Source organism: Triturus cristatus, chromosome 12 (assembly GCF_964204655.1).
Source record: "Triturus cristatus chromosome 12, aTriCri1.1, whole genome shotgun sequence".
In the NCBI taxonomy this organism is placed as follows: Eukaryota; Metazoa; Chordata; class Amphibia; order Caudata; family Salamandridae; genus Triturus; species Triturus cristatus.
Window position 1 is genome coordinate 792062075 of NC_140595.1, and position 17550 is coordinate 792079624.

The following is a 17550-nucleotide window of genomic DNA, read 5'->3' on the forward strand; positions in this document are numbered from 1 at the left end:
GCAGAACTGCAGATCATGTTGTCCACAGTGCACTGGTTTCCGTGGTCCACCTGTGAGCAGCTCACCCAATCCTGGGGTTTGCTTTGCATTCTGCAACTTATAGTCGTTATTTTATGGTACAACAGGACAACAAGTCCAAAAATTCAAAGTGAAAAACGCAGGCTGAGTTACTCATGCATGAACCTGGGAAACTGGAAAGCTTAGTGTCCACTGGAGGACATTGGGCCACAGCTGGTGTGACCACGCTCTGGCCTGAGCCACACTCAGCGCTGTGAATATTTGGGACACAGAAGGTGCGATAACGCACAGTATTCCCATCGGTCTCATTGTTGGTCTTTTAGTATCTTCGTTATACATGCTCAGTAATAGTACCTTTGAGCCGCGGTAGGACATCCATTGAGAGCAAAGTAACCTTAGAAGAGGCCCAGCGCCTAACACAGGTCACTGTTTGAGAGGGACGCTGTCCTGCACGGCAATAGTGCGTTATGCTCAGTGATAGTACCTTTGAGCCACGGTAGGACATCCATTGAGAGCAAAGTAACCTTAGAAGAGGCCCAGTGCCTAACACAGGTCACTGTTTGAGAGGGACGCTGTCCCACATGGCAATAGTGCGTTATGCTCAGTGATAGTACCTTTGAGCCACGGTAGGACATCCATTGAGAGCAAAGTAACCTTAGAAGAGGCCCAGTGCCTAACACAGGTCACTGTTTGAGAGGGACGCTGTCCCACATGGCAATAGTGCGTTATGCTCAGTGATAGTACCTTTGAGCCGCGGTAGGACATCCATTGAGAGCAAAGTAACCTTAGAAGAGGCCCAGCGCCTAACACAGGTCACTGTTTGAGAGGGACGCTGTCCTGCACGGCAATAGTGCGTTATGCTCAGTGATAGTACCTTTGAGCCGCGGTAGGACATCCATTGAGAGCAAAGTAACCTTAGAAGAGGCCCAGTGCCTAACACAGGTCACTGTTTGAGAGGGACGCTGTCCCACATGGCAATAGTGCGCTATGCTCAGTGATCGTACCTTTGAGCCGCGGTAGGACATCCATTGAGAGCAAAGTAACCTTAGAAGAGGCCCAGTGCCTAACACAGGTCACTGTTTGAGAGGGACGCTGTCCTGCACGGCAATAGTGCGCTATGCTCAGTGATAGTACCTTTGAGCCGCGGTAGGACATCCATTGAGAGCAAAGTAACCTTAGAAGAGGCCCAGCGCCTAACACAGGTCACTGTTTGAGAGGGACGCTGTCCTGCACGGCAATAGTGCGTTATGCTCAGTGATAGTACCTTTGAGCCGCGGTAGGACATCCATTGAGAGCAAAGTAACCTTAGAAGAGGCCTAACGCCTAACACAGGTCACTGTTTGAGAGGGACGCTGTCCTGCACGGCAATAGTGCGCTATGCTCAGTGATAGTACCTTTGAGCCGCGGTAGGACATCCATTGAGAGCAAAGTAACCTTAGAAGAGGCCTAACGCCTAACACAGGTCACTGTTTGAGAGGGACGCTCTCCTGCGCGGCAATAGTGCCTTATTGATTTTTCAACATCCTCTTCATATGTGCAATGCGACTGAGTGGAGAAATGCAGCGTAGGGGAATAAAAGAGAGTATGCATAAAGAACTAATAAGCTATAAAAGTACAATTTAACATGTAATGCCACCAAATATGCTTTAGGTTATGGTATTTGGATTTGTATAGCGCACAGCTGCCCCAGCAAAGGGGCGTCCCGGCTCTGCAGCATCAGAGAGCCGATCCATAACCTAAGACCGAGAAGCAAAAAACTGTGAAATGGTCGGACAGGGAAAAAAACTAAATAGGGGGAAAGAGAAAAATTTTGATCGCCTTCCTAAAGCCGGACAAGCAGGTCATCCTACGGATCTGAACAGGAAGAGAGTTCCATAACTTAGCTGCCAAGCAGCGAAGGAGTTTCACACGCGGGACAGTAACCAAATCCTGCCCCAAAGAACGCAGCTGACGTGCGGGAACGTAGGGGACGAACAAGTTACTAAGCAGACAGGGAGTGGCCAGCTTCAGAATCTTAAAAGAGAGACATAACGTCTTAAATTGAATGCACTCCACCATGGGAAGCCAGTGAAGTCTACGAATGGCACTGGTAGAGGAGCAAAACCGCGGGAGCCCTAACAAGGCTCTAGCGGCGGCATTTTGGACACGCTGTAGCAGACTTATTTCAGCTTGGTTAGCCCCTAATAGTAGAGAGCTAGCATAGTCCGGACGAGATAAAATAGTTGACTGGACAATCAGCTGACGTGTTGGGGGATCAAAAAACTTTAAAAGAGGCTTAAGACCCCGTAGGAGTCCAAAGCAGATGCCAGCAACTTTTTTTGTGTGATCCTGAAAAGTGAGGGAGGAATCCATCCAGACCCCCAAGTTCTTAACCACAGGCTTAGGATTGGGAGGACTGCCCAAGACACTCGTGTGCCGAGCCCTGGGGCACAACCTGATCGATGGAATGAGTGGGAAAGAAAAGGGGGGATCAGACACTCGGAAAGATCTATCAGTTAAAAAAGATCTAAACCATTCCAAAGCCAGGCCAGCCACACCCGCCTCCTCCAGCCGCTGGAGCAGAATGCCATGTGAAACCGTATCAAAGGCGGCACTGAGATCCAACAGGATCAATGCCGCCGTCTGACCGGAATCCAGAATGGTCCGCAGATGTTCAGTCATGGCCAAAAGAGCAGTTTCCGTGCTGTGGCCCGGGCGGAAACCATTCTGAGAAGGATCCAAGATGTTATTGGTGCTTAAAAAGTTCGTAAGTATGTTATTAACATGAGTCTCTGTAATCTTAGCCACCCAAGGGAGGAGAGATATAGGCCGAAGGTTTTCGGGCTTGGGCTGGTTTAAGTAGTGTTTTTTAAGAATGGGGGGGGATACCTGCTTCCATGGCACAGGGACAGTAGCTGAAGAAAGGGAGAGATTAACAATCCGACATAGCGGGGCCAAAAAAAGAGAGAATGACTCCCTAAACTGGGCCGGCTTTAAAGGGTCAGCCGGGGAGCCAGATTTAACTTTCCCGGCACAACTGAGTGAACTCATCCAGTGAGATGCTAGGAAGGACTGTTATGGAGGGACGTGTCAGGGGCCTAGGAAGAGTGGTAGAAGATAAAAAGTTCACTTGAGGGAAAGACCGGTAGATGGTACGGACTTTCTCAACAAAGAAGGTGGCCAGGTCTTCACACTGCCGATTAGATGAAATAACCGGAGCCGAGCTTTTTCTGCCCCTAAGATCTTTGAGGATCTTAAAAATACATTTAGCTGGATTAGAGCGGAGCTTGATCTCATTGGCAAAGTATGCCGCTCGAACTTTACAGATAGATCTGTGATATTGTTTGATCAGAGCCAGATAACATGCTTTTTTCTTAAGATCATAATCCTTTCTCCATTCACGTTCTGATTTGTTGCAAGCCTGCCTAGGGTGGGTCAATGAATGATTATACCAGGGACTAGCTTCCGAAGGACGGCCCCTAGACCACTTGGCCGGAATAAGAGTCAAGCCCATGGGTAATCCAGTCGCAGAACAAACTATAACCCATTTCAGCATCATTAAGTGGTCCCAGAAAATTCATGTCCTCCAACCTCAATTTGCGCCATGGTCGTTTAAAAATGGGCAGTCGAGTAGCTTTGTTAATAGTTTCTGGGTCGAAAAAAGCATTGTTACCAACGAGAGGTCAGTCCAACCAATAGGCTTAGGAATCTCCACAGTTGCAGACAAAATATTAGAAAAATTAGGATCCAGCAAATGGCCAGCAGAATGGGTAGGGCCGGGAACCAGTTGGTCAAGTTGGTACGCAGCCAAGTCCGCAAGCACGCTACAGATCTCATTATCTTGAAAAAGATCAAAGTGCAGATTAAAATCGCCCAAAATACTAAAATTGGCGATGCCCATAGCGAGCGTGCAGACTGCCTCCAGCAGAGCAGTTTTGAACTTCGAGGCAGGCCCTGGTGGACGATAGACAGGCAAGCCAGATAGGGTCAGATGCGTACTCACCGTGATACTAAAGCGAGCACACTCGCAGCCCTCGATAGCTTCTTTCACAAAGAGACATGCAGTGTGGATAAACACCAATACCTAGCCTATTTGTAAGAGTTTCTTAAAATCATCTTCATAGTAACTTCTGCTTATTCTTTCTTCCTCAGTGTCTGTTAAATGTAGAGTTTCCAAACCATCCTTCAGAGCTTTCAAGTTTCCCAGGTCCATGTGTGAATATCTCATCCACTCCAGGTTTTGTTCCTTGAACGTTAGTACAGATTTTGCAATATAATAAAGAGGTTTGCAAGTTAAGTATCTAAAAGAGAAGGTAAAAACCTGGACTGGATGTTCCACTCCTGTATGGATCCAGGAAACCTGCAAGACCTGATCCTTTGATGAGGCCAGAAGCCCTTAGGGTCTCTCCACTACTGGCCAAAGTTACTGGTACAGTGTGGTTTAAGAACAATAATGTACCACAACTTTTAGAAAACATTGCTTTGGAGAGATAGCTCAAAGCAAACGTCACAAAATGGTTGCATTTTGTTGTTTTGTATAACGCACCAATCACCTGAGAGAGTGATTCGTGCGCTGAAGTGGTCTTTAAGGTACGCTTGAAGGCGCGCTTGGAGTGGTCTTGAAGGGGCGCTTGCAGTGGTCTTGAAGGCCCGCTTGCAGTGGTCTTGAAGGCCCGCTTGCAGTGGTCTTGAAGGCCCGCTTGCAGTGGTCTTGAAGGCCCGCTTGCCGTGGTCTTGAAGGCCCGCTTGCAGTGGTCTTGAAGGCCCGCTTGCAGTGGTCTTGAAGGCCCGCTTGCAGTGGTCTTGAAGGCCCGCTTGCCGTGGTCTTGAAGGCGCGCTTGCCGTGGTCTTGAAGGCCCGCTTGCAGTGGTCTTGAAGGCCCGCTTGCCGTGGTCTTGAAGGCCCGCTTGCCGTGGTCTTGAAGGCCCGCTTGCAGTGGTCTTGAAGGCCCGCTTGCAGTGGTCTTGAAGGCCCGCTTGCAGTGGTCTTGAAGGCCCGCTTGCAGTGGTCTTGAAGGCCCGCTTGCAGTGGTCTTGAAGGCCCGCTTGCAGTGGTCTTGAAGGCCCGCTTGCAGTGGACTTGAAGGCCCACTTGCAGTGGACTTGAAGGCCCGCTTGCAGTGGTCTTGAAGGCCCGCTTGCAGTGGTCTTGAAGGCCCGCTTGCAGGGGTCTTGAAGGGGCGCTTGCAGGGGTCTTGAAGGCGCGCTTGCAGGGGTCTTGAAGGCGCGCTTGCAGGGGTCTTGAAGGCGCGCTTGCAGGGGTCTTGAAGGCGCGCTTGCAGGGGTCTTGAAGGCGCGCTTGCAGGGGTCTTGAAGGCGCGCTTGCAGGCGCACTTGCAGTGGTCTTGAAGGCGCGCTTGCCGTGGTCTTGAAGGCGCGCTTGCAGTGGTCTTGAAGGCGCGCTTGAAGTGGTCTTGAAGGCGCGCTTGAAGTGGTCTTGAAGGCGCGCTTGCAGTGGTCTTGAAGGCCCGCTTGCAGTGGTCTTGAAGGCCCGCTTGCAGTGGTCTTGAAGGCCCGCTTGCAGTGGTCTTGAAGTCCCGCTTGCAGTGGTCTTGAAGGAATATTAGAACATTGAAATGTTGAGCGCTCCATTAAAAACAAGGGAGTGCTCTGGGCTTCTAATGGCCAGTAGAAGCCCTAAGCTCCAACTTTCCAATGTTATTGTTCAAAGCTGGTGTTTTAAACACAAGCCTTAAGAACCCATAGGGATTTCAATCCCCTCGGTCCCTGTGAGGCCTCTGTTTTACTATTTAGCACATTCTGCCTTCTAGTGGTGGAATGTTCTAATAGCATTAGAGCCCTCCTTAGCAGGCTCTACCGGCCATTTAAAGCCTGCTCCCTTGTTGAAGGCCCTCGCTGGAGCATGGCTGTAATGGCCGTAGAGCCTGCTACGGCGGGCCACAAGGCTATATTAGTTATGACTAATGCTCTTGGCCAAACGTGCATTAAAGTGTGCCATTTCTCACAATACTTCCTTCAAATTGCCTGTAAAGTGATCTGTAACTCCAACGTGACTGGCTAATGAAGGCCAGATCAGCCTTGGTAACTTAAAACTTCTTTCCCTCTGTGTGAGAGAAGAGATGGAGCCTCGAAGGGGTCAACGGTGTGGAGATGGGGTGAGACTTTCAGGTGGTCACCGTCTTTGCTGCCCGTCGAGTGACACTGGAGAGGATGAGGACTGGAGACTGGACGGCCAGTTCCACCCTGACCACAAGCACCCAAACCTGCAGACGCTGCCTCTGGTCTGTGCAACGGGGAGGTTCCAAACTCTGGAATGGATTTAGAAAGTACAGATCATCCCCACAGGAGCCGGAAACGCACTCTAAGCAGGAGTTTACAGCTCACCTGGTGCTCAGCGTGTGACGTCAACTCTACGGTGTGTAAAATGAAATTAAATAAATGTATATGAGAGCGCACACATGCACAGAGGCCTCAAGGGACTAATGCCTAGTACGGAGGTACAACACAACTGATGATTGGCTCAGAGGTACATAGCTAGTGTTTATCTCCGTAGAGTGAAGTGCCAGGTTTTTAAAACCTTTCTGGAGGGAGTATGCATCCTTAAGTGACCGTGTGTAGAAAGCTGGTATCACGTGACATACTGTGGGGAGGTGATTCGGCAGATGTGCAACGTTTCCCCATCAGTTGCATAAATCCTTGGTGGAAACCATCCCTCTCCGTTGTCACCCCCCCCCCGCCCCCGATCTCTAGGACCAAGCAGATACCCCCCTCCCTTTGGTCTCGACAGTGGACAGGTATGTAGTAACCTCTCCTCCACGTTGTTCTCTGGCCCTCACGCCATGTCACGGTGTGAATGTGGAATCTCGGTTCCTCATGGTCCCTTCCTGTTTCTCCATCACAGGTTTCTCTATGAATGAACCCCGCGCCGCTCAGCGCATTTCCAGCAGCTCCCAGTTCTGTCCTTCTTGGCACTCGGGGTGTTTTACTGGAACCCCAGATCTGTCGCCGCCTCCTCTGCTCGGCCCCCCTCCTCCCCCTTCCCCAGCAGCCTTACCTTGTCCAGGCGCGTCTCCAGTTCCGACACATCGCTCTCCACCCCCTCGATGGCCGACCTGCAGGGAGAAGGACAGAGGGGTCAGTGTCAGGAGTTTGGCTGCACAAATGCAGGGTTCTATTCTGAGACTTCATCAAGGAGGCATGTGTTTCATTCAGTTGTGTTTCATCTCAAGAAAGATAGGTCAGACCTCAAGCGTCAGGAACCAGACCTCAAGCGTCACTCCGGTATCAGGCATCAAGTATCAGGGCTCGGGCCACAAGCATTATTCAGGTATGAGACGTCAGGCATCCAGGGCCGTTTCTACCATTAGGCAAGACTAGGCGGCTGCCTAGGGCGGCAAAAGGGCTAGGGCGGCAAAAGGGGGATTTTTTTTTTATTTGTGCATGCATATAATGCCCACTGGAACAGTCTGCATTCATTTCACAGAAGAAGCAGGTGAAGTTCTTTACGTATGTTATCCTTCTTTTAATTTTTATAATTTCAGTATTGTAAAGAAACCATAGGGAACCCTTTTCATAACCTTTAAAAGCAATTTAAATGTCACCATTTTCGTGCAGACACATGGAAAAGAGTACACATGTAAGTGAACGTAAAAAAAGTAAGAAAAGCTACAAATACATTGTATTTTAAATAACATCACTAAGTTTGCAAGGAACACTTTGCAGTGTTCCAAGTGACAAATGGGAAAGTAAAATAGAAAGTAAAACGTGGTAAAGTGGAGCTAAAGGGGGTCGTAAGAGATAACAAAGCAGAAAGGAGCAAAACCTACAGCACAATAAGCTCTTTCTTAAAGTGTCAAACAGAATTTCTTCCCAGAATACATGTCGTAGATCACTGCAACTTATTGGGAGACTCAATCTGTATGAGCAGTGGGGAATCAGGGCCTAGATTCACAAAAAGTCATTCAGAGATGGGCTGCATCATAAAAACCTTGTTGTACTGCACTATGCAACTTTTTTGCCTCATGGTCAGGCAGCAGCACCTGTATGTGAGTGCAAGCGCACCTGCTGTACAAGCTGCGCAGCGCACCCTAGTATAGTGGTGTGTGAAGCGGGCCGGCGGTACCAGTGTGTGGGTCCCCAGGGCCGTCAATCTTGTAGCGCGGGAAAGCGCTACCAATGACGGCTCTGGGCATCATTTTTGGCCAGTCCATGAGCGGTGCTTTAAGCAGCAGTGTGTGACGGTGACTACGTCTCGCACATCGCACCACCCTCTCTCTCGGCGCGCGGGGGTCAGACTGTTTGTGTCACCTGCTCTGGTGCCTAGGAAATAAAATAGCCGTGTCAGGTAATTGGTTTATAATTCACGAATGTCATTTGTTTTTAAGCAGTGCAAACAGGTGGCTAATAGCACGCCACACATAAAAACATATATGGGGCCAAGAGGCTTATTTTTTCCATCACGTTAATCTGAAATTTGTTTTTTGTTTTTTCTCCCCAAAATACAGATTCCGGTCTTACAATGCTCTGGAAATAGTGAAAAAAAGACGAATAGCCATAATCTATTTTCTAACCTGCAATAAAAACAAGTTCACATTGTGCTCTGCCTCCTGCGCTTTAGCTTTTGGGGTTGTTTGTCACGATTTATGCGAGACAAATCAGCGGCAGCTAGATATGAAGCGTGTGATGCTTGACCTGTGTGAATAAAATCATATAGTGAGACTCTCCAATCCACCTGGTTCTAGAGTCAGTTTGGCAGCTCTATATGATTTACCACTCAAATGTACCCAGGCAACTATTTTACCGCGCTGTGATGTTCTACGGCTGCGTTTACGCTCTATACACCCACTTACAAAATATACATCGCTGTTTAAATTGTGCCTCAGGCTTACATATTAGGTCAATATTACACTCCTTTTTAACTTGGAAAGATAAAAGGCTGAGTAGACTGTGCAAATATTTCAATTTGTGACCCGCTAACACTGCAGATCTCTGCAGCAAGCGGTTAACCGACTCAGCTGTTTTGCCATGTGCTCTTTGATTGTTGGTGTCATTTATACTCAGGGCCACTTGAAATTAAGCCGCAGGGGGAACCAAATTATGCGGAGAGTTGGCTAAATTATGGTTCTAAAAAAGGCAAATTATGCGGCATAACAAGGCACATTTTGTGATCTAATGCATTAATTCTTCTAGCCTGGATGACAGGGAGAGAGAGTGATGGTAGTAAAAGGGAGGAGGGCGGCATTTTTCAATTCTCGCCTAGGGCGGCAAAACACCTAGAAACGGCCCTGCAGGCATCAAGGATAATCCCTCAAGCATCATTCACGTGTCAGACATCAAGCATCATGAACCAGACCTCAAGCGTCACTCAGGTATCGGAACTCAATTATCATTGAGGCGTCAGGCATCAAGCATCATTCAAAGATCAGACGTCTGGAGTCTGACCGTCAGACGTCACGTCTCCAGCAGACATAGGCAGCCATTTTATTTCTCTATACTCCTAGGGATCAATACTGAAAATGAAGACGGGAGCGGTGGCAACTGATACAGAGCAGGAGGGGTCGTTCTCTCCCGTGCAGCTCGCAAACACCGGCGTCGCCAGAGAGAAGGACTGGGGTCCCGTCCTCCAGAGGATCCCGCTGTGAGCACCACCTTTGTCGACTGACCACCACGTCTATCTGTTAGTAAATAGAATGTCTGCGATTCTTGCACAGAGTGGGGTTGAACGTCCCTAGTGTCGTCGCTGTGTGACATCCTGCTCCTCATTTCATCAACCTGGTCACCCCTGCATGTTCTCCTGTGCAGGGGCTCATGTCACTAGCTCCCCGATAGGCGCTATAAGATAGGGGATTTGTTTGACAGACCCACTCTAATAACTAGGCCACGCAAGAGCTGGTGGCAGATGATGGGGTACTTTATTGGGGTACAGGTAGCTGCACCCCTTAGTGGTGAGACTGTCCCCTAGCTCGCCAGGATCAGATCCAAACAGTCTGGTACATGGTTATTCTCGCTGAGGGTGTAAGTGGTTACTGTGGGGGGTGCATTACACGGGAGGTCAGATACTGCTATATGGGAGGCCTCCTGAATGTTTGCACCCCCAGGTGAATAAGGCGCTTCATAGGGTCAGCGGTAGGGTGACCAACCGTCCGTAAATTTCACGGACTGTCCGTAATTTGGACCTCATGTCCGTCTTTTGTCTGTAATTTTGGGCCTTGCAGGGAACAGAGCTGTTCCCCTGCGAGAGGCCTCAGCCCCCTGATGGGGCCGCCTCGCACTCATCATGGGAGCACAGGAGCAGCTCACCAGCTGGGCGGCACATTATGCTCAGGGTATATTTTAAGGTGAGGTGTTTTAAGCCACGCCCTTAATGACATCAGAAAAGTCTCTTAGAGACCCCCCCGTTTTTTCATCCCACTTAAAGCCGTGGAAACAACACCATGTCACAGTCACCTTGCGTCCTGGCACTGTGCATCATGCATGACTCATGACTTCCAAGTTTTCACATTGTCTATGTGCAGAGGCATAGTGAACCCTTCCCCACCCCACCCCACGCCACTCCACCCCACCCCACCCTTTGCTTTAGGAACTACAGGTAGGTGAAGTTCTTGATGGGCCTCTTCTGTCTGCAACTGGATGGTTGGGTGGATGGGTGAAGGATGGGTGGCTAAGTGAAAGGGAAATGGAGAGAGAAAATTAGGATGGGTGGATGAATGAATTATAGCATGGATGAATGATTGACAGAATGGAATGGCAAATGGGTGCATGGATTAGTGAAAAGAAGAATGTAAAGCTGAATGAGGGAAAGAATGCATACATGAGTGAAAGGGCGGGTGGAGAGCTGGGAGAAAGGATGGATGAGTGAAAGGCTGACTGGGTGGATAGATGAGTAAGTGAAAATATGGCTGGATGGGTGAAAGGGTAAATGATTGGATGGATGAGTGAATGGATTGAGGAGTGGATGGATGAGTGAAAGGACGGATTGGGTGAAAGGGTGGATGGATGGATGAGTGAAATGATGGATGAAGGATAGATGATGGATAGGTGTGTAAATGGTTGAAAAGGTTTGGATATGGATTGGCACACAGATGGAAGGACAGAATTAATGGTGAAAGACTGAATGATAGATGAAAGAATCAATAGATTACATTTTGAGTGACACCCAACTGCTACTTGAATGTTACACTAGTAATTGTAAATGTTTGCAGGTTTTGTTTTAGGTGTAAGATTTTAGGGAGAGCCTCATAGTGCCATGAGCTGTGGTTGAGATGTATATTGTATTTGTAGCATTAAGCAAGTGATCAAAAATAAACTATCTCGACAGTGCCTTCTTTAAGAAAGCTGCATGGAAAAGAACCTTTGTGACTTCCGTCAGCTTTTGCAACTCTCTGTGAAGCCCCCATAAGCAAAGTCAGATTCCATATTTTAAGTTCCACTTGCGGAAATAAACATAATGCGTTCCCTATAGTGGGTTCATCACAGCAATTCTACCTTTAGTTCACCTATGCGAGCCGCGTTACATCTCACAATGGCACTCAGATATATGAGATGCTAGTAGCAAAGTCTATCCGAGCACATCTTCCTGACCACTTCTCTCACCAAACATGCCTGCCAGGACCATGAGTTGTAAACAAAATATCAGACTGGACAATCCAGTGCAGTAACCATATCAATAGATTATTATCAAATTAAATATCTCAAAAAGACCTGCACAGTTGCTCAAAGCTGTGCGCATACCAAAAAAACGTGAAGTATTTTGACTTGTACTTAATTGGTTGTCTATTTATGCACTTTTACACTATTGCGCAACTTCCTCTGATGCAGGGGTATTCAAACTGTGGGGCGCGACCCCCAGGGGGGCCGTGGAGTGATGCAAAGGGGGTCGCGCCTTCCCAGTCAGCCCGGGCTGCTGCAGTGAAACTTGAGCTGCTGGGGGCTCAGCTGGGCAGTGTCTGGATTCCTATCTCCGGCCCCCGTGTTTTTTCACAGGTCTTTAAAGACCATTTAACATGCCTTTGTAAACTGCTTACAGAGGCTTAGGTTTTTTTGCTGGTTCCAGTACCCCCTGGGTCCCCACTGTGCCTATTCCTTACATTTGGATTTTACATTCACTGCCGTAGTGTGAGAATGCATTTCATGGAAAAGAATACAAAGTTGGCTTCCTGGGGGCACCGTGAGTGAAAGTTTATTGTGCTTTTGAAGCACCTGCTGCAGCGTTTCTTTCCCTGGCAATTACCAGGCCTCACATAAATGTCAAGATAACTTGTGTGATTAATTATCTTCCTGGAGAGAGATCAGAATGTTGTATAGTTGAGGTTTTGACTTAGGTGAAGTTAGTGCAGAGGGTTAATATGCCTGCTGCAAAGAACGTGTACCAAGTAGATTACAGAGTGCGTATGATGTGAAGAGATCAGCAGGTTACTGCTTTCAAAAGAGGCATCCTTTTGTTACTTGCAATTTATAACTTAAAGTCCTAATAGAGAATAGTGAGCTATTAACTTTCATCCTAGAACTGCATGCACACTACAAAGAATACATTATTAGAACATTGATTAATGTTGCAAAAAGGGTTAATTTGGCTAGAAATCAATTCTTATTATTAAAGGAAACTCCCAACTATGCGGTTTCTTTTTCGACTCTGAGTTTGTGCTTCTCCACACCAAGCACTCTTGAACTATACTGCCTACCAGTATGGATGACATGCGACTCCTATACTTTTAGTCCTTTGGCTTATGTAACATTTCCTATACACTGATTTACACACTTATGATTGATTGTCTCTGTGTAATGTGTGTGTGATGCAAAGTGCTCGGACACCCTACACTGGTATGAGTGGCACTATATAACTAATTCAATGCATCTGAGAGTGTGGGGTTATGGAGACTTGGTCACTGTTAAAGGGTGCTAGTGAGAGAATCCATGGTGGGGGTGGTCATTGTGGGGGGCACCAACAAACATTGTCGCACAGGGCACCACCAGCACTAAAGCCGGCCCTGGGAAGTATGCACAGATAAGTGCTGAAAATACCGCTTTAGGTGACTGCTTTTTTTTGTACCGACTGGGCCACCAAAATAATCTGCTGGCAACCCTGCATTCAGACAACTCATTCCTCATTCTCACCCTTCATTGTCACGCTCACCCTGCACCCACAGTGATCACAATGCACTCACACTGATCACCATGCACTTGCACCATTCACCCGCTCACCCTGCACTCACAGCGATCACAATGCACTCACACTGATCACCATGCACTTGCACCATTCACCCGCTCACCTTGCACTCACAGCGATCACAATGCACTCACACTGATCACCATGCACTTGCACCATTCACCCGCTCACCCTGCACTCACAGCGATCACAATGCACTCACACTGATCACCATGCACTTGCACCATTCACCCGCTCACCTTGCACACAGTGATCACAATGCACTCACACTGATCACCATGCACTTGCACCATTCACCCGCTCACCTTGCACTCACAGCGATCACAATGCACTCACACTGATCACCATGCACTTGCACCATTCACCCGCTCACCTTGCACTCACAGTGATCACAATGCACTCACACTGATCACCATGCACTTGCACCATTCACCCGCTCACCCTGCACTCACAGCGATCACAATGCACTCACACTGATCACCATGCACTTGCACCATTCACCCGCTCACCTTGCACTCACAGTGATCACAATGCACTCACACTGATCACCATGTGTAGGAAGGTGGATATCTGACTATGGTTACCCCCAACTTTTTGCCTAGTGTCTAGCTGGTTTTTCGACTTAGTTGGCCTGAGATCCTGCCATTCAGGGTCTCAGGCTGTCTGCTCTCTCTTCAAAATGGACTCCATGTACCCTAGGTACATAACCAATTGGTAAGGATCACCTTATTGGACCCTGTACAGTGTACCCTAGGTACCCAGGGCATAGGTGTACCCTAGGCCTCCCAGGGGCTGCAGCATGTATTATGCCACCCCTGGTCTGGCCTTCCAATCAGACACAACTGGCTGATCACTCAGCTGGGGCAAGGTCGTGTAACCACCCCTTGCTTAGATATAGTATGCCTATATCTACCCTTATATATAGACACATGTGTACCTATCAGTCACTCCTATGGCAGGCCTTAACAATCCTGGAGGCAGAGTGCTTGGTAACATGTGAGATGGTGCTCTAGCATGAGCTGAGCCTGTCTGCAGCTTTCGGAACCATGTCCTTATAGCTGTTCTATGATATAGCCTACCATATACTCCTAAAGTGCCTTATAATCTTAAACGGTTATGGTAACTATGGTTTGGCTTTATCAAAACATGTTGTGTAAGGTGTCTAACACTTTGGAATAATACCCCCATACCATTTCTGGTGATGAGGATATTATTCCTCCCTTCTAGAGGGAGAGACATGTTAAAATCCTACTTTGCTGTTTAACTCTAACCAAAGCCTCAGCATCACAAAATGGATGCTGCTGCCACAGACACAAGTCTGACCTCCTGCTGCTGGGAGTGATCCCAGCCAGGGAGGCCTGGACAATAGGTTTCCTGCTTGGGGAGGTGCTAGCACCTCCCCAGACAGCCTTTAGTGTATTGGGGCAGGGTGGGCTGAAAGGAATGAGACATGCCTGGGGCACACAAGGTGCTCCTTGCATAGTCCAGTTCAAACCGGCGCTGGGGCACTCCAGCCCCAGCTCTGGCGCGAAACTGGACAAAGGGAAGTGGGTGTAACCACCCCTCCCAGGTCCCACCCATAAGGCGTGACCTAGCAGGTATCCCAGCCCCCCAGATTAGTACAAGAGTGGGAGTTGGGCCTCAAGACTTTAGATTATCCTGAACCTGCAAAACTGAACAGAAACTCTGGACCTTCGACATTCGACGAAAGAAGAAGACTGAAGAATCTGCCTTGTAGCCAAGGAGTGGCTACCCTGTGCAAACAGGCACCATCAAGAGACTACCCTTTGCTTTGCGACAGTTCTACGAGGAACCGACTGCAGAGCCCGACCAGAGCCTTGATTTCCAGACTTCTCCGACCCTCATCCACATCTGCAGCAGAGCTGAGATCCGTGGAGGCGACGAGCGACGTGGGACCGCCTACCTGGGAAAAGTGGCTAGTAACTTACAGCGCAGCTTCTGAGGTACCCTCGAAGTTGTGCACCGGGGATTGAGAAGCCCCAACCCCAAGCACCATCTGCACCGAAGACCAGCCCCCCACACTCCACGAGTCCTGCGTGGGGCCCTTCAGCATTTTCCTGCTTGCCGCGTCTGTCCGGTTGCTTGCCCGCTGGCTAGTGGCCTTTGTGACGAAGCACCCTGAAATCTTATGCGCTGGTTTGGCTCCTCCAGACTGGCTCCCGCTTCTCTGCAAAGAAGAAGCACCCCAGACCTTCCTGGTCTGCACCAGAAGCAAGTCCTTCGTTCTTCGTGGGTTCCGCTTGCCAAGGCTTGGTGAGTCCTAGTCCAACTTCGTCGCCGCCGACAGCAAGAGCCTTCGTGGGACAGCTCGCCTCCTGGTCCTGGTCGTCCTCGACGCTTCCTGGTCCTCCTGGCTGCAGCGACAAGCTTCACCTTCACCTGCAACTCTTCACGACATCGCCTGGTTCCTTCCTGGTTCCACGTGGTCACTGGCTAGTGACCTTGACTCTGTCCCTTCTGCTTGCAGGTTTCTTCTCTTCTTGATCCCAGCCTTGGGATCCACCGGACACTCTCCCCTGACTGCCTGTCAGCATCTTTCTTCAGGCATCCATAGGAGTCGACGACGAAAACGACGCATCTTCACCCCTATGCACCCGCGGCCTGTGGGCTAGGTAACTTGGGTACTCCGGTGCTCATCAGGATAGTGACTATCCTAGTGTCTAGTTTTCAAGTCTCAACTTCCTGGCTACTCCGGAAGTGTCCTAAACCTACCGTTTTCTAAACTGTACTATTGCTATTGACTTTTACGCATTACGCGTGAGTGTTTCCACTCTGCACACGAATCCCGTGGGCCTCCCACTTCCTAACTAACGCTAGTGTAGTGTAGCCCCAGCGATTCCCTAGGCCTATTTTATTTCCGTGACAGTGGTTCTTATACCACTTACTTAGTATATGGTTTGCGTGGCCCCTAGGGCCTAACTGTATTACTTACCTGTGTGACTTACTGTATGCATTAATAAGACTGTTGTACTTACCTCTAATCTCATAAAGAGTGCTGAGGGTTTGCTTAGAATAAATACACTTTATTTTATATATATATCTGTTGTGGTGTCCTTTCATTTGGTATTCAAGGGATTATATATGGTAGCACAGCTGGCTTCACATGCCATTCAGAGTTTAGCCTAAGACTGCTCTTGTCCATGCTACCACTAGGATAGCTGGTCTATAAGGTTGACTTTACAACCAATCACCATAAGGGTATTTGGACTGATATAAGGTGTCCACTATAACTAGTGACATCATACATCAGGCCAACTTCCCACACCATGCACTTGCACCATTCACCCGCTCGCCTTGCACTCACAGTGATCACTCTGCACTCACAATGCACTTGTCCTGCTCACACTATACCTCAACCTGCAGTCACACGAGTACACTACTCATCCTGCACTCATGTGACACTTCACTCACCTGTCCCCCTCACTACTCAATATTCAACTCACTCAAACAAGCCCATCAGTAATCATACATTCATTCATCCCATTCTGAACTTGCATCCGCACCCAAAATGAGAGAGGACAGCAAGGGAGTGAGAGAATTTGATTGAAGAGGTCAGGGATGAGGAGAAATGTGAATTGCCGAAGAGAAGTGTGGACACGCAAGAAGTGAGTGTGATCCAAAGGTGAGGGCTTCTGTTAGAACAAAGGGGAGATGTGAAAGAGGAATGGGGGGGACTGGAGAGGTGTAAGATACAAATAGACAAAAATTTGAATGAAGAGACGAGGTGAATGAGAAGTGCTGAGGGGCACGGGAGGTGACAGGGCCAGAGAGGCCATGAGATAAATGTGAGAGACTGTTAGAGATGAGGGCAGTGAAAGGACAGAATGGCAAGAGGTGATTAAAGGTGAAGTGAGAGGTTGAATGGGGAGAGTTCAGAAGTTGTAAAAAGGGGTGAAAGAAAATGACCTGCAAAGTGAGAGAGGGATCCGGGGTTAGGAGAGGAGAGAGGGATGGAAGGGAGGGGGTGAGAGGAAAGCTGCATGGGTAAAAGGCTTAACTCTACACAAAACCGCCAGGGTTTTAAGGGACCTCTGCTTCTTCCGGTCAGGGCCAGGTGAGCTTCTAATGTGGCAGCACGTATTGCTGCAGAGTGGAAGGCCCTTCACAAAGGTTGACTTGAAATCTTTCTGATGATAATTGCTGTATTTTGGTTATAAATGGGTACTGATTGGGTGAAATCTTTCCTCAGCGTTACTGTGTGTAACAAATATCAAAATAATGAAGCAATGCTATCCCAAAATACGCGGCATCACATAACCTTATTTACATTTTCATCCCACGCAATTTAGTCAACAGGTTTAGACATTTTGTCAAGAGGGGGTCCTTACGCCTCAAAATGTTGACAGGGGGGTCTCGGCATCCAAAAGTTTGAAGACCTCTGCTCTGATGTGTCTGTAAAATGTACCT

General features: G+C 48.5%; 1 protein-coding gene across 1 annotated transcript in view; it reads right to left on the reverse strand.

Moving 5' to 3' along the window:
• The window catches only part of ACAP1 (ArfGAP with coiled-coil, ankyrin repeat and PH domains 1), a 240526-nt gene that overhangs the window by 105570 nt on the left and 117406 nt on the right, over window positions 1–17550 (reverse strand). Inside the window, exon 2 of the mRNA XM_085637553.1 lies at window positions 7012–7069. Within this exon, the coding sequence (XP_085493679.1) occupies window positions 7012–7069 (58 nt within the window). The remainder of the gene's footprint in view (window positions 1–7011; window positions 7070–17550) is intronic.